The 27,971-nt window shown below is 42.4% G+C and overlaps 1 protein-coding gene across 3 annotated transcripts in view; it reads left to right on the forward strand.

Annotated features, from left to right (window-relative positions):
- The window catches only part of LOC121280981 (teneurin-2-like), a 787,212-nt gene that overhangs the window by 387,127 nt on the left and 372,114 nt on the right, over positions 1–27,971 (forward strand). For 2 of the 3 annotated variants that reach the window (XM_041193489.1, XM_041193487.1), the window contains exon 1: positions 26,221–26,263. The exons of the other annotated variant lie outside the window; for it this stretch is intronic. In XM_041193489.1, coding sequence (XP_041049423.1) covers positions 26,221–26,263 — 43 coding nt within the window. Of the gene's footprint in view, positions 1–26,220; positions 26,264–27,971 lie in introns of those variants that run through there. 3 annotated transcript variants of the gene reach the window in all.

Here is a 27,971-nt window from a genome sequence, read left to right on the forward strand (position 1 = left end):
AGACTTGCAATTATATAGTGTTTCTCACAACTCAGGGCATTCCAAAACACTTTACCACCAAAAGGTGGTGGCAGGTGTTTGAAACAAACTCCAAAGTGGGAGGGCAGATGTATGTCAGTCCATTTGCCCAGGTGATCATTCTGTTTCCAGTGACCAGAAAATGGTTCTGTTTTTGATGTGGTATTTTCAAGATTCTGAAAGATTAGTCACTATTATAATGTCAGAAACACAGCAGGCAATTTTTCACACTGCAAGCTCCCACAAACAGCAATGTGATAAATGACCAGACAACCTGTTTCAGTTGTGTTGGTTGAGGGATAACTAATGGCCAGAAAGTGGGGGAAAATTCTGCTGTTTTTCTCATAATAGTGCCGTCGGATTTTGTATGCCCACCCAAGAGAGCGGAGGAGGTCTCAGTTTAACACCTCATCTGAAAGGCAATGCAGCACTCCCTAAGCACTGTACTGCTAGTTTAGATTGTGTGCCTAAGTCTTTAGAGTGGGACTTGACAACCTTCTGACTTAAGAGTTGTAAGTGCTACCCACTTAGCCATGGCTGATAACCAACAGTTCATAATTTTCTACTCTGTATTTCAGTGGTCGGTCTTGAAATTCTGGTAGATCTAATCGTGTACTAGCCGTGTAAACTAGGTCAATCAAGATCTTTCTCTCAAAAATCATTTTGTTTTACTATTATTTTGCATTGGGAAAAAAGAACTATTTTATGAGGAGCATTTACTTGTTAACAGCAGGTTGTTGCACCATGGTGCAATCAAGCAGTAGATTGATGATAAGGTTTCCAAGCACAGCAAGATTTTTGATGGTGAGCTGTTGTTCTGGTGGAGTTGCAGATCAGGATCTGTAATTGCCTGCGTATCACTTGGACGAACATGCAATCAGAGTGCAAAGCAAATAATCAGCCTCAATGTTGCAGTATTTTAAGTGAGTTATGTGCATAATTATAAAATGCACAAAATAAGTTTTCCACCAAACTCATATCTACCCATACTGCCCAAATATTACAAAGACTTATACATTTCCTGCAATTCCCCGTGCTCAGAGGCCCTCTTCAAATTATGGTCTGATTTTCAGGCACAGCAGGAAGTAGTTATTCTGTCGGTGCTTTATTGGAATTTTTGAACATTTTTATCCTCATTGAGACCTGTTCTGCACTTTCTATTTCTTTTGATGCATTTGTATGGCATAGGTATAAGTCACATTAAAAATTGAAAAGCTTCCCCAATTGCAGGAACTTAAACATGCTGTGCCTAATGTGCATGAATGATGGTTAAATGAGTTGAAACTTTAATTTTCGTACTTAAAGAAGGAATATATGGTGTGAGTTTGATGCTTTCCTTGGGCCCCAATTTTTGCCCATTTTTACGTTTGGGAGTGTACTAATGAAATCAGTGGGAAAGCTGCGCATAACTTGACATCAGCAGGCTGAGTATAGGAATGCAGGCATTTTTAGGTGTAATTCTGGGTTCTAGGCACAGAATAAATTCCAGATTGTTTCATACTTTGTAGCAATTCTATCTCACAGCGCTATTTGCAGAGGGGAAAAGGGCTCAGTGCTTGTCCCTAACCAGTCCACAGGAAAAAACAGGGAAGGAAGGGAAGAGTCTTAATAGACAAGAAAGAATTACTTCCTTTAAGAAAAAGTGTCAAGGTAAGGAATGAGACATATTTTGAAGCATAAACTTTGGGCAGTAGTAAAAAAAAATCTATTTAGGAACTGCTACAGATTAATAGTGTGCTGTCAAAATAAATAATTCCATTGATGCCCTAAAGTAATCGGCATCTCACCTCAATTATAGAAGTTTTAGGATGAAGAAATGAAAAATTCTGCAATGAAAATACACCCAGGTAACAATAGCAGTTTTTTTTTAATAAGGTCACAGTATGAAGTAGGAAGATGGTGGTTTTGAGCTGTGGATGATAAATTGCTGTCATTGCTGTTGTAATTTGTCACGGTTCCGTGCGAGTGCTTCCCAGCTGTCACTTTTTTGTCAACATATTACACAGTGGACATATGTACACAAAGCTGGGGATGATGGAAGGGTCCATGAAAGAAGATAAATAGCAAAATGACATCTTGGATGCCTCTAAATATGTGGAGCAAATATGTTTCAACGTATCGTACACCCGGAGTAAAACCTGACAATTCAGTCATCTCATCCCGTACATCTCCGTCAGCCACTGTACATATAGAATACCTGCCAGGTAAAAGCCCACTCTGCACTCAGACCTGTACCATACAGCCCATATAAACGTTGCATTTTCAACTCCGGTACAGCGTGCAGTGCATATTGTGTAAAAGACAGAGAATTCACGCATGCATGGTGCTAGCTATGTGCGTTTGTCACGTTCCTGTACATGCGCTTCACCAACAACCGTTACTGTTTGTTTAAATTTTAGTATTGCCAATTGTCCTGTATGCTGTAAATACCAGAAGTTATCATGAGCCATATTAAATGAGTTAGTATTTGAGGCAAATTGTTGTTATAAACCTATTTACTCGTCAAGCATCCCTGATAGATATAATAGCTGTGCAAATATGTGGACCTTCTGTGTAAATACTATAAGTCTCCTAAATGAATAGCTTACAGTCCTTCTGATGCATTTGACAGTGCCTTTTTTATATATGTAGTGTGTACTAGGGCTTAAAAAAATGGTTAAACTTCAGAAAACACAGCAAATGGATTAGTTTGCCCTGTGGTCTTATGCAAAGCTGATTGTTATTCTTTACTAATTACTGTAATTAACATTTTAAATGGCTCATTTATAATTATTATTTTTTTAAATTTTCTTTGAAGTTCAAAAAGAGGATTATTTCTGCAGTTGCTTTGGACTGGAATCAAAATAATTCAGTGATCAGTTCCAAATCAAAATACAACAGAATTTGAAATGAGCATCCCCTTTGGCTGATGTACAGGTGCAGTGTGCCAAAACACTTCATGAATCACACAGTTCAATTATAATTTGAGAGCACAGCTAGGTAGAGCGGCCTTTACTCTTTGTTCTTTTTATCTAATCTTGTTTGATGATAACATTTTAATGTAATTTTTTTAAGTTAGAATTTTACCATGCAGTGGAGCTGGGGCCGGTGTGGGCCAGGCCGGGAAAATTGCAGAAATAGACGTTGGGCCACTAACCCAACATCTTTCAGTCTCCCTCCGGTTTATCCAGGGGCAGGTTGACAGTGCAGTCCAGAATTCCTGTGGCTCAAACGTGAAGCTGAATAAGGCAATTCAAAAGTCAATAAAAAGCCACTTTACAAAGCTGTTTGCAGAGATAAGACATCCCCACATTATACCCTTTGCTCTTCATTGACAGGATGTATTTTCTGCCTCTAATCAGTATGTTTTTTTTATGGAAAGAAGTGTGTATTTTCTTGTGCATTCCAATGAAATCATTCAGCAGCAAGCTTTCATGAGTTTAAAAATGAAGAATGTTATTTATTCTCACACTCTTACCCCAAATTAATGCAACGTCACACACTCGGTCTTATAAATGCATGCACGTGCACACATACACACACACACAGACACACACAGAAAGGGTGTGTGCAGATAAAGGTGGTGCACTTTTACAGATTACAGTTAATTCAGTCTCTGATTTATGATTTCCAGTCTCCCACATGGCAGGCCTGTGGTTGATTGGATGGTTTGGGTGATTTAAAATTAAAATAAGGGTCTTGTAAAGGGAAGGGTTCACAACAGGTTGTGAGGTTTCTTCTAGTCAAATATCAAGGAGGTTGGTTTTCAGGTGAACTTTGAAACTGGAGCAGATTACGTACTTTGGATGCTTGATGACTTACAGCTTGTTTCAGAGCCTGGTTCTCAGGCTGGCTGACAACTGATGGTTTTTAAAAGGCAAAGATGACACTGCCTTTTCTGTAGTTTTTGCCTCTGTTGTCTGTAGACTGCACTGGTCTCTCTGAGTCTTTAGATAAAATTAATTATCTCAAGCTGTTTTTATCACATGACCAATACTTGCATCATCCAGCCATATTTATTTGGAAGGCCAAAACCATCATTACACAATAGCAGATAGGTGGCGGCCTCTCACACTCAACTTGCAAATAGCTGGTCTTGTTAGCTTTCTTTTTTAAATTGCAAACCTGGAGGCATAGGGTGGACTCTTCTGCACTTTCTGGTGGCAAGCTTGGAGGCAGGAAGGGGATGTAATTAGGTGGTATGGTGGCATACCGGAACCCCGCCACCTTTTCGTCTCTGCCAGAAATACGTTTTGGGCAGGAAGGCCCATGGTTGATCTACCCTCCCCCCTGCCAGTTGAGGCCCTTAAGTGGCCAATTAATGACCATTTAAGGGCCTCATCCTGCCACCACTGGTATTAACCCAGAGGCATGTAGGCCTGTTGACAGGCAGGTTTATGACAGGTAAAACTGTGTAGCCAGCTTGTCAACTCAGGGTGGGGGATTCCGCAATCAAAGGCACTCAGTGTCTTATCGATGAACTGGACATTGGGACATAGGGAGCCTGCTGAGACCCACCGTTACCCTGCAGCCATCTCCCCATGATGCGCACCACGTGACCCCTCCCCCCAACCCCAACCCCCACATTACTTACCTGAGGCCTGGGTTGCTCCACAACCCTGGAACTCTGGTGCCAGTCCTTGCAGCAGCCTTGCAGCACGGCCTCCCCAGTGATGCTGCTGAGCACAAGAGCTGCCGGCCTCTGATTGGCTGGCAGCCTTCAGTAGGTAAGACTTCTGCCCCCGGGGTCTTGATTCCAGAGGAAGGCCCACTGCTGGCCTTGCCATTGTCTGATTGGCATTTGGTTTGGCGGGCTTTCCCGAAAAGAGGCACTGCGGGTCTCTCACTGGCTCTCCAGCTGACAGGCAAGACTCCCAATGCCTCAACAAGACTCCGTCCATAAAGTCCATTGACTCTTTGTTTTGAGGAAGCTTCAAACAATGGTAGGCATGAGATCTTCAGAGGGATGCTGCCGGGATATGTCCATTTCAGGCGAAGGTCCCTCGCTCTGGGGTGATTCAGTTAGAACTTTCTGGAAGCTTAATAGTTGGTGTTGACTAAGCAAAGGTCACCTGGCCTCTTGCAACCATTTTCACAGTTCATCAGTGTCATTTTAAATAAATAAAGAACAGTTCCAGAAGCTTCCATATGAGCACTGTCCATGTTTAACATTATGCTTATGAAATGCCCTCACTGGGCATGACAACCTGCATTCTTATGGCACTCCCATATTTGAATTGGCTCATGGTAATTGTGAGATTGGAAATAGACAATGGGCAGTATATAATCCACCCAACAGGGGTCTCGCCCACTTGTCAGAAAACCTGTGGGGAGCCCTGTCAGTTCCATGGAGGAGACCAGATGGTATTAAGTGCTTTGCAGGCACTAAAGTGGCCACTGTTGGGCCTTCCCCGGGATTTAAGGCCTTGGCAGCAGAAGTCCCAGCCATTGAGAGCTGCTAGGTAAGCAGAGGCCAGTAGCTCCTCTTTGCAATCAACACCACTGGGAGCAGTGGCTGCTACCAACAATGCACCCACCAGAAGCCCAGGATTACGGATGGGACCTCAGGCCAAAGATGAGTGAGTTTAGGATGGGAGTTGCGGGGAGGGGTCACAGTGAGGGGGCAGAAGGGTCAGAGGCAAGGGATGTGGGGTGGCTTTCAGTGACTCTCCCCCTCTTGATGCTGGATCACTCAAACAGGAGGGTGTCAATGCCATCTATGGAGGTGTAGAGTTAAGGTGCTGATTGGGCAGACATTCTTAGGTGTAGTTGCACAAAGAAAACTTCAAAGGTGTCCTGGAGATACCTGGGGTGGGGGTGGTGGGGGGGTGGATGCGGTGGTGCAGGGGGGTGGTGGTGGTGGGGGTGGGTGGGGGAGAGGTGAGAGATTGATCGTTGCTATCTGACACTTGCATAGCACTCAGGTTGCCTGACCTCAGGAGGTCATTGATGTGTTTCCTGCATTGGATCCATATCCTCTGCACCATATCCTCCACACCGTACTCCAGTTGCTCACTTCCTCTAGGACTTCCAACCAAGCCTGTTTCATAAGACTGGTTGGCCTCCACCTACCATCCTCTGGAATGAGCACCTGCCTCCATGCCCTGACAGCTTCCGGTCTCATCTCAAGTGCCATGTGCATAAAGTCTGCCCTTCCCCTTCTGACATCCACATTCCTCCTCCTTTTGTTTCTACATCTTTACTGTCCTAAACGTACAGTTCCACCACTGTGTTTGCTACTCAAGCCCCTTTAAATACTGTGCCCTCAAGCAGGCTTCTCACTGTGCCTTCCACCTGCTTCGCCTAATTGGATGCCAAACCTGGAGACACCCTCATAATTGGCTAGCCCCAAAAAATTCAGTTGGAGAGGCCACTACTTGCAGGGTGGGGTTGCCAACTCGGATATGGTCCCGCCGAATGTGTAACATTCTAAGCCCGTAAAGATTCCACCACAGAGTTGTAGAACCGTACAGCATGGAGGTTGGCCTCTTGGCCCATCGTACCTATGATGGCTCTTTGAAAGAGCAGTTGTACTTAGATCCAGAACCCTGTAATTTCCTCATCCTCAAATACGTGCCCTTTTAAAGTTATTTATTGAGTCAGCTTCCACCACCTTTCCAGAGTACTCCAGATTTCAACATCCCTCGGAGTGAAAAATAAAATACCCTCATCCCCCAGCTAGATCTTTTGCCAATGATTTTAAATCTATGACCTATGACTATTGATCCACTCAACAGAGGGAATAGTTTTTCTCTATTTACTCAATCAAAACCTCTCATCATCTTTAAAACTTCTGTTGGGCCATCACTTAGTCTTTTTTTTTAAATTGCTTCATTATTGTTAATCCTTTAATCTGCTCAAAAACAAGCAAGGATTTTAGCATGGGCAGGTAATCTTATTCACTTAATTCTTTCAATTAAATACGTTATTATTCCTGAAATGGTGTCCCATTGAATGGTGATACCATGACCACTTATTTTATCACCAAGTATTTTTATAAGGGAATGTGATCGTGTCAAGATTCCTCACTTTTCAGAAAATTGTAATGCCAAGCCAGTTTCAGAATTTTTCAATGACTTTATACTTTTTCAAAAGAGTTAAAACTATTTTTATTTGAAATTTTACAAGGAAATTCCTGACCATGCATGTTTATCAGATGACTGAATTCCTGAACTCAGCTGTGCCTTAATGGGACAAGCAAAGACTAAGTATGGGTAGATCAAAGTCAGGTTAAGTTTCCAATGAATGGCAATGCTACTTACACTTCCAGAGAAAGACTTCAGAATTCAGTCTGTGGTATTAAGTGTGCCTGAATACCAACACAGCAATGTCATTATGGTTAGAGATTTAGAAACCTCTAGTTATGTAATTTTCAGGGACCAATTCCAAAACATAAAATGGATGTCAGCAAAGCTTACAAAGGGTGGAGACCAGTAGCGTGTAGTCACTTCAGAATTTTGTTTTTATATCTTTATTGCTCAATCTGGAGAAATAGGACAAATCTCAGGAAATAATCTGGAAAAAGTATTTTAAGAATAAATTTACCTTTAATATGTTATTAGTGGTGATCATTTCCATCTCATCAAGAGTACAGATACCCCCATCGACATTGATTGACTGGAGGTAAATTGCTTGGTATCAGACAGAGGAAGCTGCAGATATAAAAACAGCAATCAATGTAAATGTTCTGGAAATTGATTGGCAAGGCCCAGAAGATATGTTACACTATTATGAATTGACCAACGAGACAGAGTGTGACAATGTCAAGGATTTTTTTTTAAAGTTCTCGCTGATTTGTCTGGGGACAATTTAATTTAATGTTTAAAGTGACATGTAATTTTTTGTGGAGCTCTGATGAATGTAAAAACCAGTATTAACAAGGATAAAAGCAGTAAGCTTTGCCCTGACATATCAGAAGCAAACTCCGTGGAATTTCACTGCAGCATGAAATCAGGGATTAAAACATTTTGGCCAGCTGGATCTTTGCACTTAGGATACTTCAAATAAGAACATTTTGAGGCATCTTCACCCAACTTAACCAAAACATCATGGCACATATGACACTGAAAAATTACTCTTTTAAAATGTGTTTTCCTCTTTTCTCCCCAGCAATGCTCCATATCACATTCATGCTGTCCTCAACATTAGGAACGGATGTTACCTTCTTTGATGCTATCAATGTTGTTCCATGCTCAGTGTTCCAGGAGCTGCACTACAGAGATGAAGGAAGTTTGCTCTTGGACACACAATTTCTCATTAGCCCCCATGTTCCACTCCCACTGTTTTATTTTATCTTACCTGATTGTTTCCTTTTCATCCTCCCTCTAGCCTTGCTGTTGCTGTTATCCCCCCATTCCCATGTTTCTTTTTGTGTGCTTATTCTATGGTATAAAAGGAGAGCTTAGCAAAAGAAACATGGGGGAATTACATTGGGAAATGACAAAAATATTGAAAGAAATACTTTGATATCTGTCTTTATGATAGCAGAAACAAAAAATACTCTGGAAATAGTGGGAAACAAAGGGTCCAGTGAGACTGAGGAACTTAAAGAAATTAATATCAGTAAAGAAGTGATATCGGAGAAATTAATGGAACTAAAAGCTTACAAATCCTCTGTATCTGACAGCCTACAGCCTTGGGTTTTAAAGAGGTGGATAAAAAGATGGAGATGCATTAATTTTGATTTTCTAGAATTCCTTGGGTTTTATAATTCTCTGTCTCTAAATATTCAAATGCCATATTAATGGCCATTTTACCATGCATCTTGCATTTTGCTAATGGTGGATGATGGACCCTCCACTCATTCCCCCCCCCCCCCCCACACCCCCCCCCCCCCCCCCCCCCCCCCCACACACACAACCGCCCCCACCCCCCCACAGCACCCGACAGTCACCTGGAGGAAAGGTCACCAGCTGAATGTAGGCGGCTTCCCAGTGGCATATTTTTTTCAAGAGAATTCTATTCAAAGCAAGCAAGGAAGGTAGCCCCAACAATGACCTCAGAGTGATTTGTGCTCCATCTATATAATTTTTTCTGTTTCTTTAACTATCTTCGTCGTCCTTTCTGTAGGCTGCAGGACCCTTGCCTTCCTCAGCAGTGACCACCATTCCTGGTAGTGCTCCTGAGGCTGCTGAGCTGCCAGCCAATCAGATTGGCCGGCAGCTCTCAGAGTTGGGACTTCCTCCTGAATGAGAGACAGCAGTTCCATGCCCAGTCAAATAATGCTCCATGGAGCATTAAGTGGCTGGGGGTGGGGGAGGGCGGTGGGGTGGGGGAGAGGGGAGGTGCTGGCTGGGCAGTCTAGAACTTGTGGTCTCGGTCTCAGAAAAAGGTGTCACCCATTTAGGATTGAGACGGGGAGAAATGTCTTCACTCAATGGATTGTGAAACTTGGGAATGCTGTGCCCCAGAGAGCTTTGGATGCTTAGTCATTGAACATATTCAAGCCAGAGATCAATATATTTTTAGACATTAAGTGAATTAAGGAATATGGGAAAAGTGCACAAGGTGTAGCTGAAGTGAAAATCAGCCATCATGTGAATGAATGTTTGAACATGCGCAAAGAACCAAATAGTCTGTTTGTACACCCGTATTTTCTGCTTTTAATAGTCAGTGGAGAAAACAAAAGGATGCTTAACAAAATACCAGTGGGTAGAGTTGGCCTTCACCAGTTACACGAGCTAAACTCTTAGTGAATGGGCCTGTTTCACAGTGCACCAGTGGAAATAGAACAAATTGGACACAGGTTAAAAGGGGTTGTCAGTTTATTATGATAATACAGGTTAATTTTACTGAATTCCCACCTTCCCCACACCCCACTCCCGAAAGTCAGCACCGGTCTGAGCTCACTTATTTACTGATTGTTCTATGACTTATTTTGAAAGGGAAAATTAGACGCAAGAAATGTTATTGTATTGTTGATATTCTTGATGCATTCTGCCCATATGAGATCTTTAGTATTATCTAGTCCCAAGTTTTTGGTGCTGCATAGAGATGTGAATGATTTACATAGTAATTTCACTCCTTTGAACAGAGTCATTAAAGGAATGGCTGTGTTTGACTATTGCTGATGAGTATTACACAAACGTTTCCACTGAAATGAAAGCCTTTTTAATGAGACATTGGCAGGACTGAATGGTTTGAGGGAGTGATGGAAAGAATGCTTGCTGTTAATTATGACTTGCCCTGTATTTTCACACAAAGTATCCATCATTCAAAGTGTGATATTTTCTTCAGAATGTGATTTTTTTTCTTCCCCGTTAATTCTTATCCCTCCCCATCTCCCCACCTCCACATCTGTGCTGACCTTTTCTCATTGTGCAGTGTTAATTGCCAAATGAATCAACAAGGTCACTTTATTTCTGTGCCCTGAGGAAACACAATGATAACACTAAGGAGGATTTGACATGCTCACCTAAAGCAGAACTATCCATTGTTTTCTTCCATTTCTGGATACATCATTGCTCATAAAGAAAGCTGGAAGTCTCTTGGTTTTTGTTCAGATGAAAGGATCTGAGTCACTTTTAGATCTTGGATTCTGAAACTAGAAAGTCTCTAGTTATCTGGAATTTCAAGTAGAAAACTGATGCAGCAATGTAAATTTTCTGTCCTGACATGTCTTCAATATGCCTGGTAAATATAAAATAATGGGCCAGATTTTGCAGTATAATTAACGATGAGGCAATCAACACTTACCATTATTTAAATGGAAACGGACAGCAACTTCCAGTAACCATATGCACAGTCACTTGCAAATCTAGTATCTTCTGTCCAATTCGCTCCTGCACCTACAAAAGCTCCACAGTAATGATATTTCACTCTCTAGCACCCCATTCAAGTACATTAAATGGTGCGATGTCACAACTGTAGGTTGTGTTATCTGACAGATACAGACTAAGCTCACCAGAAAATGTTAGGGCTTGTCCATTCCAGTGTTAATACACAGTTAAGTGTGATAAGCCTAATTGCTACCAAGCAACCTCTCTGGCATTGAAAATGTACATTTAAAAGTGCAGAACCTCACTACTTCAGATTTTAATTACTTTTGCAGATTTATAAAATAGCAAAATTGAAATAAACATTTTTTCTTTTATCTCCCTCTCTTTATCTAATCATTCCTTTCCCCTCTTTATTTTGCTTTCTTGTACTTGATTTGCCATTGAATTCAGTATTCTATTTGTCACATCTGGGGCATAACTTTTCCCTCATCCACTCAGTGTGATGGGCAAACCTGGGAGCAGCTGCGCAATGGTTCACCGCCTGCAATTGGGCCCCGACTGTGATTTCACGCTGGCTAGCCAATTAACGGCCAGCGAGCATGAAACACATGCTGATAACCTGAGCACTGCCTGGGGAGGAGTGCGAGCGCTGAAGTGTGCGCATGTGCACCGGTGCCCTCAGTTAAAGCTCCCTGAAGGCACAGAGCTGCCTCAGGGAGCCAAAGAGTTTTAACATTAAAAATAAAGATTTCAAAAATAAGGCGAACGTCCCTTCATGTGACTCTATCTCATGAGCAGGGACAAGTTAAAAATGAGTTTTAAAAACACTTATGGTTTTTTAAATCAGTGTTCAAAACCTCATCCCGCCCGTGGATGAAGTTTCATGAAAAATGCAAACATCACTTGGCCTATTCGCCCGGCGCCAACTGAACCGTTGGGCAGGCAGCAAAAAATTCAATTTAATTAATTGATGAAAGGCCTTAGTAGACCTCTCAATTGTCAGCGGGTGCCTTTTGTGCAAGCCCACCGAGCGAAATGTTGCAAAAGTATGTGATGATGTTGGGATGTTCACCCGCCATCATCGCACACTATTTCACTCCCGTTTGGGTTGGGCGTGTGGGATGAAAAATTCTGCCCCTGGTTCAGATAACAATGCTGCTCATTCTTCAATCTGATTGGTAAAGGAGGCGCACAGTTGCTTGCCCTGTTCACACAAGTTCCAGGTGCCCTGTTGAGGATGCAAGGTTGTTTTAATGGTTGGTTGACCAATACTGCAGTCTAAAAGATCCATAGAATGTCAAATGGCAAAGTCAAGTAGCACTGTTCATTTTCCACTAACTGCAAGTTCCAGTTCAATATTTTTTATCATTCATGTACAAGAGGAAGAAAATTAACATTTCATTGGATTTTTCTTCTTGTTTTCATTGACTACCCAACTTGGTCAACCTTCATTCTTTTCGCTTTATCAAAGTGGAACATCTGTTCTTGGCTTTGCAGTGTTTTCTTTTCATCATCCATTACGAGAAAGATGTACACCCAAAGCAGAATCATTAGTTTTTATTTTAATTATAGTTGTGGGAAGACACATAAGTGACAAGTGTGAACAGTGTGTGAGCTAGCCATGGGTGAAACATCACTTGGAATTCTTGGCCATGTGTGTTTTTTTTTGTTTACTATGTGGAAGTTCCATTTGATAATCCATAAGCCCCTGCCCAATCACTTATAAAGTTTTTTTTTCACGAATAATGCATTTTGTTAAGATAATTTTTGGATTTGTTTCACATGAATTTTACCTGAAAGTGCTGTTATTCAAATGATTAATTGTTCACTGTCCACCTCACGGCTCTCGGCAATTTTTATCTTTACTTGTCAAGGGCATACATCTCATGGTGTAGAAATGGAGTTAATATTTTTGATTCCCAGTGCAAATTTAGAGCTAGCTGTAGCCAACAACAGCTTGTCTTTAATACAGTGAACATTGCATAATGCTTTCCAGAGAAAGAGGTAGAGATATAGCAGAAGAGGAGGTAGCTATGGCTGAATAGATTTTAAGGAGGTCTTGTAAAGGTAGGCAGAAAGTTAACAAGATAGAGAGAGCTCTTGAGGTTGGAGTAGGGATTGCTAAAGGTCCCTGCTGCTGATGGTGGTGTGCAGAGAAGGCAAAACACAGGGGGTCAGCAACAGAACCTTGGGGGATGCAACAACAAGAGATTGGAAATGTTTACAGAGGTAGAGTGAAACAGATTGTGAGTGAGGCCAGGTATTTTGAAACCAGTGTATTGAAGGATGTGGAATGAATCGTGGCCATCAAGGAAAGCAGTGATTTGAGAATTTGCAACGGAGCATTTGCAACAATCTTCAGCCAGAAGTGCCGAATGGATGACCGATCTTGGCCTCCTCTGGAGGTCTCCAGCATCACAGACGCCGGTCTTCAGCCAATTCGATTCACTCCATGTGATAGTAAGAAATGGCTGAAGGCACTGGATACTGCAAAGGCTATGGGCCCTGACAATATTTCGACAACAATACTGAAGACTTGTGCTTCAGAACTTGCCGTGCCCTTAGCCAAGCTGTTCTGGTACAGCTACAGTGCTGGCATCCACCCAGCAATGTGGAAAATTGCCCAGGTGTGTTCAGTACACAAAAAACAGGACAAATCCAACCTGCCCCAAACACCGCCCCATCAGTCTACTTATAATCATCAGTGAAGTGATGGAAGAGGCCATCAACAGTGCAATCAAGCAGCACTTGCTTAGCAATAACCTGCTCACTGATGCTTAGTTTGGGTCCTGTCCAAAACATGAACAAAAGAGCTGAACTCCAGAGGTGATGTGAGAGCCTTGACATCAAGGCCACATTTGATCAAGTGTGGCACCAAGCAGCCCGAGCAAAACTGGAGTCAATGGAAATCATGGGGGGATCTCTCTGCTGGCTGGAATCATACCTAGCACAAAGGAAAATGGATGGTCAATCATCTCAGTTCCAGGACATCACTGCAGGAGCTCTATACTGAAGGAGTTACTCCGGGTAGTGCCCTAGGCCCAACCTTCTTCAGCTGCTTCACCAATGACCTTCCTTCCATCATGAGGTCAGAAGTGGGTGTGTTCGCTGATGATTGTACAATGTTCAGCATCATTTGTGGCTCCACAGACACTGAAGCAGTCCATATCCAAAAGCAATATCCAAGCTTGAACTGACAAGTGGCAAGTAATGTTCACGCCGCACAATTACTGCTTGATTGCATTGTTGACGGTCCATTCCATCGACATGAGAGAATCCAACCATCGCCCCTTGACATTCAATGTCATTACCATCACTGAGTCCCCCCACTATCAACATTCTGGGGGGTTACCATTGATCAGAAATTGAACTGGACTAGCCATATAAATACTGTGCCTAGCAAGTCAGAGGCTAGGAATCCTGCAGCAAGTAACTCAATTCCTGACCTCCCAAAGCCTGTCCATTATCTACCAGGCACAAGTCAGGAGTGTGCTGGAATACTCTCCACTTGCCTGGATGAATGCAGCTGCAAGAACACTCAAGAAGCTCAGACTACCCAGGTCAAAGCAGCCCCCTGATTGGCACCTCATCCACAAACATTCACTCGCTTCACCACCGACGCATAGTGGCAGCAGTGTGTGCCATCTACAAGATGCACTGCAGGAATTTACCAAGACTCCTCAGACAGTACCTTTCCAAACCCATGACTGCTACCCGCTAGAAGGACAATGGCAGCAGATACATGGGAACACCACCACCAGAAAGTTCCCCTTCAAGCCACACACCACCCTGACTTAGAAATATATCACTATTCCTTCACTGGGTCAAAATCTTTGAACTTCCTCCCTAACAGCACTGTGGATGTACCCACACCAGATGGACTGCAACAGTTCAAAAAGGCAGCTCATCACCATCTTCTTAAGGGCAATTAGGGATGGGCAATAAATGCTGGTCTAGTCAGCGATGCCCACATCCCATGATGGAATATAAGACAAAGGACAGGACCTGGTTGATAGTGTTTTGAACAAGTTGAAATTTATGTCACCATCAAATTTAATGGAATATGGTATTTAGGCCTCATTGTTACATAGCTGATCAGCGGTTGAAGTGGGTTCTTAGCTCCTCAAAGGCTGCAAACATTACATCATTATCACTTTGTAATGTTTTGTATATGTCTAAGCTATCCTTGTTTCATTTGTGTCGGCTTCACTGGCAAGGCCACCATTTATCGCCCATTCCTAGCTGCCCTTAAGAATTTTTGAAGTAACTAAACGGCTGTCTAAGCCACTTTGGACAGTGGATCATAGTGTAGGCCATATGAGCTGGCCCAGATAAGGAAGCACATTTCCTTCTCTACAGAGCATTAGTATACTGGTTGGGTATTTGTACAACAATACAATATCTATCCTTGTGCATGCACCTGGAGATTCTGTGTATCATGTATGACACTACCAGGTGTCTTTCTGAATTAGATATTATCCACTGACTAACTCAACAGATCTGTAAATTCCTCCAAGAAATTCAGTAAATTGATCAAACGCAACCTTCCCTCTTCTCATTTTAAGTTGGTTCTTTCTAATCTGGCCCTGTCAGTCCAGATGATTTCTCATCATCAAAGTCTCAAAGATTTTAATCATGATAAATTCACCATATTATTACTTCGATATTTTTACAACATCTATAATTCAGAGAAAGGTTCTTATATCTGTTCTGTTTTTTGTCCTCTTCAATGACCTGGTGAAGATTAACAAATTGATGTCAGCTGATGACAACATTTTCTACAGAATGGTTAATCCCCCATCTCAGAAAAATAATTCCTGATCACATCACTGTGGGGAGATATAAATTTGAACTTTGAAAAGAAGAAAACCCATGTTACCTTCAGAACTGAAAATAGGACATTGTTAAAAAATTGACCAGACATCTTCTGTGAGGGCTGAAAAATCTTTTTAGTTACAGTCACTCTGCTCTTTTGTGAGATAGTCACATTTAATCTAATGTGGGGCAAACAGAGTGAAGATGGATGAAAGTGGGTATCATCAAGAAATTGAGAGCCTACTTGTCATTGTATGGGACTTGATTTCCTACAAAGCCTATATCTGCCATGTGTTGGAGCAGATAAAAAGATCTTTAAGTGCTGGAAATTGTGGCAAGATGGGGTGGGTGGGCGTTTGGTGGAACTTACAATATTGGAAATGCACAACCGATCTGACAGTACCTGAAAAGAGGAAAAAATAGGTTAGTGTTCAGGGAAACAAAGAATTCATTCAAAGGGCTGAACAAAATAATGGACAAAGAAGAATAATGGACTAAAATCAAGTGACAGGTATGCTGACTCCTAGCTGTCACTAAGAGATAACACACCTAGTGCTGTCACCACTTACCTTACATCAACAAGTTAAACTGTAACACGTCGGAAAATTAATTTAGTTAGGAGGAATCTGACCTGCTTGTTGATACTCCAGAATAATACCTCTAAGTATTTTGTTTTGTACGGACCAGCCACCAGTGCCAAATTTGCAAGAGCCTTTGCCTCTAACCAAACCACATCGCCACAGGAACTCCACAACGATGAAAAAAAAAATTAAAGAAAAAATTTTCCAACCATACCCACAGTCTTCCATTTGTATTTGAACAAATACACTTCCACCAGCTGTTAAGACTTGTGTTTTGTTGTTAGACAGCCTTCAGTTCTGATTTCACCCAACTGTGTCCTGATTTTCAGAGTTCCATGCTTTGGTACACTTAAAATGTCATGTAATTTTAAATGATTTGGCCTTGTTTTCCCCACTCTCAAATATCATTGCAGGTTCATCTTGCAAAGCTGAATATTTGCCTTCTTCTCCCTCCCATTCCCACACTAAAATCAGTGATATGCGTCCATTGTTTTTTCGAAACTGATCTCAACTTACAATGTGCTGAAAATAAATGCAACTCTTGGGAATTTGTAGAAGGTGTGGAAACGCAATTTCAAAGCCATAATGCAGTATGTTGTAGAATAATTCTAACAAATTAAAAATAAACATTCAGGAACAAAGGTGACAGTAAATTCTGCACAATCAAGTCACCCATTTTAATTAGATCCCATAGAAATTGCTTTGCACTTTTTAAAATGAATGTTTTAAACATTTCTGTAGGATGTACAACCAACACCAATGTTTGAGTTTACTGTTTGAGTATTAAGGTACAATTTAATTAAAGCTATAAAAAGTTAGACTGTCTTATGGAAACATTCTTCCAGGGCCAATTCAATGAATGATTTATATACTAAGTGTGTCTGACTGTAGAGTCTTTAGTGTAACAATTGCAGAGTTAGGTTTATTTCTGACAATTGTAAGTGAAACAACTATGTTGTACATGATAAAAGCAAAATACTGTGGATGCTGGAAATCTGAAACAAAAATAAAAATAGCTGGAAAAACTCAGCAGGTCTGACGACATCTGCGGAGAGGAACACAGTTAACGTTTCGAGTCCGTATGACTCTTCATCAGAACTGAGAAAAAATAGAAATGATGTGAAATATAAGCTGGTTGAGGGGGGTGGGTCAGGTAGAGCTGGATAGAGGACCAGTGACAGTTGCAGGCAAAGAAGAGATTGCCAAAGATGTCATAGACAAAAGGACAAAGGGGTGTTGACGGTGGTGATATTAGCAAAGGAATGTCCTAATGGTGACATTAAGGGTAGAAAGCAGGACGAGCAAGTGACAGATAGCCCTAGTGGGGGTGGGGTGGGGGGGAAAGGGATCGAAATAGGCTAAAAGGTGGAGATGAAACAATGGATGGGAATACATTTAAAAATAATGGAAATAGGTAGCTGCACCTATCACTGGCCCTGACTTGGACGGGAACTTCCAGGCGGTGGTGCTCCCATGGCATCTGCTGACCTTGTCCTCCTAAGTGGTAGAGGTCATGGGCTTGGAAGCTGTTGTTGAAGGAGCCTTGGTGAGTTGTGGCTGTGCATATATGGTACACACTGCTGCCACTGCGCATTGGTGGTGGAGGGAGTGAGTGTTAAGCTAGTGGATGGTGTGCCAATCAAGCCAGCTGCTTTGTCCTGGTGTCGAGCTTCTTGAGTGTTGTTGGTGCTGCACTCATTCGGGCAAGTAGAAGGTATTCCATTGCACTCTTAACTTGTCCCTTGCAGATGGTGTACAGGCTTTGGGGAATCAGAAGATGAATTACTCACTGCAGAATTCCCAGTCACTAACCTGCTTTTGTAGCCATGGTATTTATATGTCTGGTGCAGCTCAGTTTCTGCTTAATGGTAACCCCAGGATGTAAATAGTGGGGGATTCAGTGATAGTATTGCCATTGAATGTCAAGGGGCAATGGTTAGACTCTTTCTTGTTGGAGATGGTCATTGCCTGACACTTGTGTGGCACGAATGTTACTTGCCAGTTATGAGCCCAAGCTTAAATATTGTCCAGATCTTGCTGCATATAGTCACAGACTGCTTTAGAGGAGTTGGAAACGATGCTGAACATTGTGCAATCATCAGTGAACATCCCCACTTCTGACCTTATGATGAAGCAGCTGAAAATGTTTGGGCCTAGGACACTACCCTGAGGAACTCCTGCAGTGATGTCCTGGGACTGAGATGATTGACCTCCAACAACCACAACCATCTCCCTTTGTGCCAGGTATGACTCCAACCAGTAGAGTGTTTTCCCCTGATTCCCATTGATTTTGGTGTTGCTCGGACTCCTTGATGCCACACTCGGCCAAATGTGGCTTTAATATCAAGGGCATTACTCTCACCTCACCTCTTGAGTTCAGCTCTTTTGTTCATGGTTGGACCATAGCCTATAATGAGCTCAGGAGCTGAGTGGCCCCGGCGGAACCCAAACTGAGCATCAGTGGGCAGGTTATTACTAAGTTTGTGCCACGGCACCTCTGGTCAAGATGGTTGCAAATGCTTCAGCGTTGTCCTTTGCATTGTTGTGCTGGTCTCTGCCAGAATTGAGGATATGGATGCTCATGTAGCTACCAGCTCCCACTAGTTGTTTAATTGTCCACCACCATTCATGACTAGGTGTGCAGGACTGCAGAGCTTTGATCTGTTGGTTGTGGAATCACTTAGCTCCATCTGCTTCTACTGTTCAACATGCATGTAGTCTTGTGTTGTAGCCTCACCAAGTTGGCACTTCATTTTTAGGTACGCCCTCTGCTTCTTCTGGCATGCTCTCCTGCACTCTTCATTGAACCAGTGTTGGGGCAGAATTTTTAGGCTACGTTTGGGTGCGATCGGCAGGCCCAGGAGCGGCTGGCGAACGGACTGCTGTCCACGATCGACCCAATTAATAGCCAGCTAGTTTGAAGTGTGCGCTGAAATGCTCAGCGCTGCCAGGATGGGGGCGGGAGGAGGGCGGACGCTAATGTAAGTGTGGGCATGGGCAAGCACTGAATGAAAGATCCCTGAAGGCAGAGAGCTGCCTCAGGGAGCTGAAGACTTTAAAACCAATAAATAAAGTTTGTACAATCAGGAAAAAAAATATCCATGCATCACAGTCAACTGAACATATACGGGATAAAAATGCTGTCCGCAGATTTTTTTTTTGTTTAATAACAGAAACCTCATCTCACCCTTGGATGAGGTTTCATGAAAAATGCAAAGTCCACCTGGCCGATTCGCCCGTCTGCCAAACATAAGGGAAAATTATAAATTTAATGACCTTAATAGGCCTCTTAATTGTTGGCAGACACGCTTCCGACTTTTGCACGCTCCCACCGACTGAAATATCGTGCGAGCGCGGATGACATCAGGATTCTCGCCAGACGTCATCCCATGCAATTTTGCATCCGATCGGATCAGGCACACACCCACACGCCAACCTAAAAATTCTGCCCTTGGTTTCTTGGCTTACTGGTAAATGGTGGAGTGAGGGATATGCCGGGCCACGAAGTTACAGACTGTGGTGGAAAACAATTCTGTTGCTACTGATGACCCACAGAGCTTCATGTATGCCTAGGTTTGAGCAACAAGATCTGTTCTGCATCAATCCTATCACTTGGGTGATGATGGAGACTAGATTGAAGGACCAGTAATTGGCCACGTTGGATTTCTGCTGCTTTTTGTGGGCAGGACATATCTTGGCAATCAAAGAAAAAAGGTGCAGGGTTACAGGGATAAGACAGGGGAGTGGGACTAGGTAAAATACTCTTTCAGAGAGCCAGTGCAGACTCAATGGGCCAAATGGCCTCCTTTTGCACTGATAATTCTGTGATTAATTTTCCACATTGCCAGATAGATGCCAACGCTATACCTGTAAAGTAACAGTTTGTGGCCTGTAATACGTTCAACCTCATTGTTCCAGTTATGTCCCCTCTTAACCTCATACAGCCGAACACATGTTCAGCAGCAGTAAAGCCCCACCAGTGCTCTTTAAAGGGAGCATCATCCACTTTACCACTTTCTGATTAGTTGGTAATTGATTTCTACTGGCTGATGCTGAGTTAGTTGGTGTTCTTGGTGGCTTGCACTGCTAAGTTACTGAAGTCTATTGGGAGTGGTGGAGCACATGGTGAGAGCTTTGCTTCTCACTTCATAGGTTCTACTCTCACCATTTTCCTAGTCACAATTACTGCAGTTCCTATTCCTCCCTGGCCCGCAGAACGACAAATAGAATAAGCAGAGGTGACAGAAATTGCGAGAAGAGGGAGGAGGATGAAAGGGAGAAGTGCTCTCAGCAGGAGACCATATCCGGCAAGGGTCTTCAGGGAACAATTTTCTGATCTCCACCCTCAGCAAGAACTTTGAGTGCAGTGTCTCCATTTCACTGAGGAAGTGCCACCACTGCAAGCAGCTTCATAACAGGGGGCAAGGATAGTATTGCCAGTGGCTGTAACGGTGACTGTAACCTTGAACTTCATAGCATCGGGTTCTTTCCAACTGGAGCAGACGAGATGTTGTTATCCATTGTTGTTCAAGGGAGGTCATTGACATTCCATTTGGAAAGAGATGGTGATACATTGCATCCACTCTTCCTGGTAAGAAATAGGTGGCTTTGACAGGCTAGCAGGCTTCTGCATGATGCAGGGTGCCATTGACTGTACACATGTCACTTTGTGGGCACCACATGTACATACAGAGATATACCTTAGCCAAAAAGGGTTCCACTCCCTCAATGCCCAGCTGGTGTACAACAATACTCAGTGCAAATTAATGCCAGTTATCTATTATGCAAATTAATGCCATTTATCTTGGCGGCAGCCATGGGTCCTTCATTTTGTGTCAGTTCACTGTGCCATCTGGATTTGAACCAGCAAGAGAAACAAGGGGGTGTTTACTGGGTGACAAGGGCTATCAATTGATTATCTAGTTGATTGCTCTGGTGTACAATCCTTGCCCATGTGGGCAGTATGCATATAATGAGAGCCACAGAAGATGTATTTGTGTCATTGGGGTACTTAAGCAATGCTTCCAGTGCTTGGTCTGCTCTGGAAGGGCCTTGCAATATTCTTCAGGATCTGTGTCATAATGCTTCATTGTCTGCTGCATCCTGCACAACCTCATCATCATGAAGGAACCGTCCTTGCCACCAAGTATAGGGCATGAAGCTGAGGAGGAAGAGGAGAAGGAGGCAGAGGAGGAGCAAGAGAAAGGGATGAGGAAAACAGCAGAGCTTCTTTCCAGCTGAACTATATGTGATCAGTTCATCCAGCTGTGATACCAGTAATAGCAATCCCAATTTCCCACTCAACAGCATATCCACACTTTAACTTCCTTTTACTGACCATCACAGCATCTTCTTGGTCACAATGCTGAAATAAAAGCCACCACAAAACAAACATTTCAAAACAACTTCACCAATCACACTATTCAATGTTCCATGGTAAAGTTAACAAACCAAACTTCGCTTGATGCTTATTCCCTTGATGTCCATTCTCCATGTGCTTTCCTTCTTCTATAGTTCCTATGAAGTGTTACCCCAGTGGCTGCAGCATTGCTGATAAAAGGTTGCTAACTTTTAGTGGAGGAGACTGCACATGGCCTTACACAGCTGTGATCTTAGAAGGCCCATGCCTTCTGGCGGTGTCAAAGGCCCTATCAGCTTTTTTCTGTATACATCCATCAAAGTACTCACCTGAGCCCTCTGGCACAGAAGTTTTGTGTGACTTCACCCTCCAGCAAGCTGGCAGGTGTGCTACCTTTTCCCTCTGCCCTAGCTGTAGGCCATTTGTGCCTCTTAAGTGTGCACGGTGTCAGTATCTGAGCTGGTGGCTAATTTGAGAATAAGTATAGAGCATCTTCTTCACTGCTGACCTCCTCCTCTTCAATCTGCTTCTCATCCACCATTGCCAGGCCAGGTTACAGCTCTTGGGTCTCTGGAAGGAGCAAGGCACAAGCGTAGAGTTGTAGTGAGATGGAAAGCGAAACCCCAAGATGTGTGTTTAGAGCTTCTCTAGCTTGTACATCAGAAGATATTGTGGGGCGTGGGGCAAGTGAGATGTGAGAAGGAGGGTTAGGTATGAGCAACCATCATCTTTTGATAGCCACGGCCTCTCCTGTTGCACCATAGTCACTTTTCTTGCAGGTCAGACACTCTTCCCCAGACACTTCCAGCACCTCCTCCAATCAAAATGCACCCTCGTATTAAGAGGTGCAGGCTGACTTCAAGTAGCACATGCTAGTTTTAAGTGGTACTAGCCTCCTGTGATTTTGTGTCCTTTGCTAAGGCATAGAGTCAGTCAGTGCACTTAGACTGGCTACTCACTGCAATCATATAAATGAGCAGGCAACGTGAAGTTTGTGCGCTGCCTGCATCAGAAACAGTCAGCGTGGGTTAATCACACATCGTGATTCCTGTGCACATTTTGTTGCCCTGTTGTTATTTTAAATTCTGGTCATTTTCCTTTCAAGCAAGTGAAATCTGAACATTTCCATATGCACCACATGGGTAACCTAGGCCAAAAATTCAACCCTCAGCCTGTGCTAATTTGACCAAAGCTGCATTTGGTTTCAGTATTTCCAAAATGTGCTGCAAAATAACTTCATTAGGAAATAAAATTGAGAAGGTGAAATACAGGCAGCTGATTCATTATCTTCTATTTTTTGCTCCTAGCTAAGTTAAAACCACCCCGTCAAGTTTTATTTATATATTACCTTCCCTAATTGGCTCAAAGTAAAACAGCGAATCAAAATTGACGAGGTACGTGACTTATGAATCAAATGCAAAGAAGTGACTAAGGAACTCTCAGTGGTCATATATTCCCTGCTGCACCACCACCACCCCACCCCCCTCCGACACAACCCAATGATAACCCAGCTGCTCCTTTCCTAGTATTACTTTTCTTTTAATACTCTATCCCAAATCCCTGCTAAATTCCAAATCCTCTTTACTTTCCTCTTCCAACAAATGACTTCATTCTCCATTCTCAAAGACTAACAAAGCCAACAAACTCCGAATGGCACACTGTCTAGCATCAACATGTATCAGAAGATGCTCATTTCCCTTTGGAGCTGCCATAGGAGTTGAACTAGTGTGTGAAAAACAGCTGCACAGGCATCGCATTTCAGTCATTGAACTTTGTTACAAGTACAAAAAAAATTGAGATGCTGCATGCTTCTGAACTGGATCCTGAAGTGGGCAAGTGTATTCAAATTTGCTGATCAGCAGTTGAACTTTGAATGACCAGAATCTTCCTTTGCTTCACAATTACATTGTATGGTCTTAAAGAAACAAGGATCCACCTCTGCAGCAGAATAATATGCTATGGCTTCGATGTTCATCCTTAAGGTAGGTAGCAGGAGTCGGGAAAATTCCCAGCTCAGCCTGCCCACCTTGGAAGAAATTTTCATTGGGGGGGGTGGGTGCGTGCTGGAGTCAGGCATCTGGAGCTTATAAATCAGAAGAGATTGTGGGATGAGGGGCATGAGGCCTGCCTCGGTGCTGTCCCAGTTAAAATACAAACAAGAAGGCCCTCACGCCCTCAACCCACCTCCAGACACTCCACATGCCCCATTCATGCCACCCCATGCCCTGCACCCACCCACTATGTCCTGTATGGCCCCCCATGCCAAGATAAGGGCCTTTTGCCAGGGCTCTTAGCCAAGGCTTAGACTCTGAACTGAGAGCACAGAAATCCATTAGCCTTTTGAAACATCTGAGCGCCAAAGCCCTGGCTGTCTGATTTCTGCTGTCAATTTCACAATGTTTATTTACACAAGCTTAAGAGGTTTCAATTGCCTACAGTCCCAGCTATTGAAATTTTAAAGGGCCTGGATGATTGATACTTTTAAAAAGCAGCTTTTTTAAGAAAGTGGAAAGTAATCAATGAATGACTGTTTCTTAGAGCCTTTTTTTTTACAAAACCCTGTCACTATAGGGTTCATTGCATCTATACAATGTATAGTGGGTGAATGGGCATGGCAGTGCCGTTGCTTAACATAGGGACATGAGGGGCCATAAGTGATAGGTAGGGGGCATAGCTTGGCATGGGGAGCATAAGAAGGCCTTTTTGAATTTACTTTTTAAAAGGTCTCCTCATGCAGGCTATGGTTCACAACTGCTCTGAGGTGCCATGAACCATGACTCATTGAAAACCTGGCTAGACTCTGAAAATTTGAAAATCTGGGCCCAACTCTGGGGGAGGACAAGGAATGCCTATTCCCGCAATGGAGCTGGCCAGGTCAGGGGTGCAGGTTGTGGGGTTGCAGCCCACACCAGACCACACCCTTTAAAGGCCCTATTGAAAATTGGAAACCTATGTTCTATGTAACATTCCTGACCTTATAAAATCATGCATCGTCCAACTTTCCATGAGCAATGCTACATAAAATCCATGCCTCTCTGTGTGTATGATTATATACATACTCATCATTGGCAAGGCCAACATTTGTTACCCATCCCTAATTGCCCAATTTCTGAGCCAATTTTGGATATAACTACTTTCCCTTGAACTCTGTGACTTTTGAATTTACTGATCAGTCTGCCATGTTAAAAGCCTTGCTAAAATCCACCTAGACTATATTAAATTCATTAACTCTCATTGACCCTCCTTGTTACCCCCTTAACAAATCCACGTTGGCTGTCCTTGATTAATCTGTACCTGTCAAAATAATGATTGATACTATCTCTCAAAATTATTTCCATTAATTTGTTTACCACTGAGGTTAGACTGACTGGTCAAGAATTACTGGAGCTGTCCCTTCCTTTTTAAACAACTATACAACATTAGCAGTCCTCCAATCCGCTGGCGCCATTCCTGTTAGCCAGAGAGGATTGGAGAATGATGGTCAGAACTTCTGCTATTTCATCCCTTGCTTCCTTTGCCACCTGGAATACATTTCATTTGAGCCTGGTGATTTAACCACATTGAAGAAAGCTAGACAACGTATTATTTCCTCCATTATTATGTTTACCCCATCCAAAATGCCACATCCTGAGCAATAATGTCAGCTCTGTCCCTCTCTTTTGTTCAATGATAGCTCTTTTTTTTAAAGATAGCTTTAGCACTGCTTGAAGATTCATGAAGTAAAACAGTGTCTACTCATTAGATCATTAGATACAATTCAATGTACACACCCTGTGCAGTTGTCAAAAGTCCTTTCAATTTTTTCTAAAGGTTATTTATGTTTGTGGAATAATAAAACTGTCAGGCACTTAATTAGAGAGTTAATTAGAGAGCAAAGGGGCAAGGTCATGGTTATGGAAAAGGGGAAGGGTTTGGAGATTGAAGACTCATTTCAGTTAATTTAGTAAACCAGTATCCTGTTCTTTCATCCTACAGCTCTGCTTAAGGTTGGGGTGGGGAGAGGTTATGCCCCCCTTAGCAAAGTCTTCTCTCTTTCTCTACCTTTTCTTCCAATGCTGTCAGAATATTTTAATGATATGAATATGAATAGCCCAGTTATTTTTCCCTGCAAGTGATTCTTTTCAACTGGAGCTATGAAAATTCATAATTTGAAAATGACTGGTTATTTGAAAAGCCCCTCCCTGCCATTCGATGACAATAATTGCAAACAAAATTTTTAAAAAAACCGTAATTGTACATCCATCAGGGATGAGTCATTAATTAAAATATTTGTTGTACCTGCTTGTTTTATTTCATTGTTCGTTGAAATGGAATAGATGAGAGTCTGTCTCATGATTGCAAACAGATTGCATTTGTGGAAAATTAACTTATGTAAACAGGCAGAGATGCAAAAAGCATCATGAGGTTCAGCCTAATTGTTGAGAGACAGATTTAGCAAATGCTTAAGCTGTCAGGACCGAGTGGTTAACATGACCTGACATCAGCTGCTTTTATTAAGATTGCATGAAAATATGAGCTTGTAGAAAATGTGGCTTAACACAATGAACGCAACCTGCCCTGTTTCGAGAATAGGAGGTTGTTGAAACCTGCAACCTGTAGCGAGAAAAAAACAACTTCACACATCATATTAAAGTTACTCGGCAAAGCACTTCTGAAGTGTTGTGCTAATTTATTTTTACAAGTATTTATACTCCCGTTTTTCATTCATTTTTCATGTCTCCCCTTCCTCTTTAGTGACCCATTTTGCACCATGTATCATTCTCTAACTGAGGGAAGAAAGCCAATCACCAAATCTCAGTCTGCATGCTAGACCATCCGTGAACTGACTGCCAAGTGCATTTGAACAGCAGAATGAATCACCACCACTCCACCCCACTGAGTGAAAGCCCCCAGAAAAAAGGCTGTTCTTTAAAAAAAATTGAACGTGAGATACAATTTTAATTGCTGACTCAGATCAACAATTAAATATGTTCTGTTTTTTCCATAAGTATTAATAGCTAGCAGCAACTTAACTCTTTAAGCATAGAGTTTCCTTTTGCAATTTTGCAATGTTAGAGGACTATGGCAGGGTAATGGTAATGTTAGTGGACTAATAATCCAGAGGCAAAGGTTAATACTCTGGGAACTGGAGAAAAATCATGGGAATATTTAAAAAATTATTTTTTTAAGTTTTTCTTTAAAAAAACTTGTTTATTAGTTAAAAAATATTGGAGATGGGAAAAAGACTATTTGACTGGGTGGGGCAGTTGGAAGTGCAGGTCATTTGATGAAACTCTCGGAATATGTCCAACCAGTGCTTGCAACTCTATGAACACCATGTGGTGTGTTAGGAAGGGTGGCAAGTTCATTTTCCAGCTGGTGAACTGAAACATGCTCTTGAGAGACAGCATAATTTTCCTTTGCACATTTTAATTGTGCTTGTTAAGTAATTCAGAGATTTTCTGAAGGATATGAGCATTGCGAGAATTTCTACTCTGTGCCATTATCGGACAGGACAGATCAACACAAAAAGAATTATTACCAAGTGTTATGTTAGTTGTAAACAAATAGCAGACAGTAGTGAATCTAATTACCCCTCTGGATAAATGTACTTTCAGCAGGTAATTGTAAATGGACTGAAAATCAAATTATGAAATTTGTGCCAAAGGAGTGATGCACATAATGTTGGTTCACAAAGCAACCCTACACATACTGAGTTTGAGTAAACAGCTATAGGACCAGGTTGCTCTTCCAGGACTGCTGAATGGCAGAGAAAAAGGAAAGGGAAAAAAGAAAAATAGCTGAAGAAAGGTTGGTCTCCACTCAATGAAGAATAAATAAATAGTTAACATTTTGTATCCATATGACACTTCTTCAGAGGTAAAGAGAAGTAAAGATGTGATGAAATTTATATTGTCTAAGGGTGGGGAGGCGGGGGGGAGTGGAGCAGGTGAAGCTTGATAGAAGGCCAGTGAAAGGTGGCGGCAAAGGAGAGATCACCTGAGTTGTCATGGACAAAAGGACTAAGGGGTGTTAATGATGGTGGTGCTGGCTAGAAGAGGTGCTGGTGGTGGCATTAAGGTCAGAAAGCAGAATGTGATAATAGCAGGACAAGGGTAAGCACTCTGGAAAGAACAACATGAACAAGTGACAGATGGCCCTTGTGGGGGTGGGGTGGGGGGAGGGGACAGTGGTGGGAAAAAGGATTGAAAATAGGATACAAGATGGGGATAAAATAATGAATAAAAATGAAAAAATATATAAGTGGATAAAAAATAATGAAAATGAATATTGAAAAAGGGGGATTAAAAAGGGGGTGAGGATGGAGGGGAGAGTTCATGGTCTGAAGTTGTTGAACTCAGTAACACTGAGTTCTCATACCTTCATGTCCATCCTTGGCCTGCTGCAATGTTCCAGTGAAGCCCAACGCAAACTGGAGGAACAGGACCTCATCTTCCAGTTAGGTACTTTACAGCCTTCTGAACTTAACATTGAATCCAGCAACTTCAGACTATGAACTCT

This window comes from Carcharodon carcharias, chromosome 8 (assembly GCF_017639515.1).
Source record: "Carcharodon carcharias isolate sCarCar2 chromosome 8, sCarCar2.pri, whole genome shotgun sequence".
Classification (NCBI taxonomy): Eukaryota; Metazoa; Chordata; class Chondrichthyes; order Lamniformes; family Lamnidae; genus Carcharodon; species Carcharodon carcharias.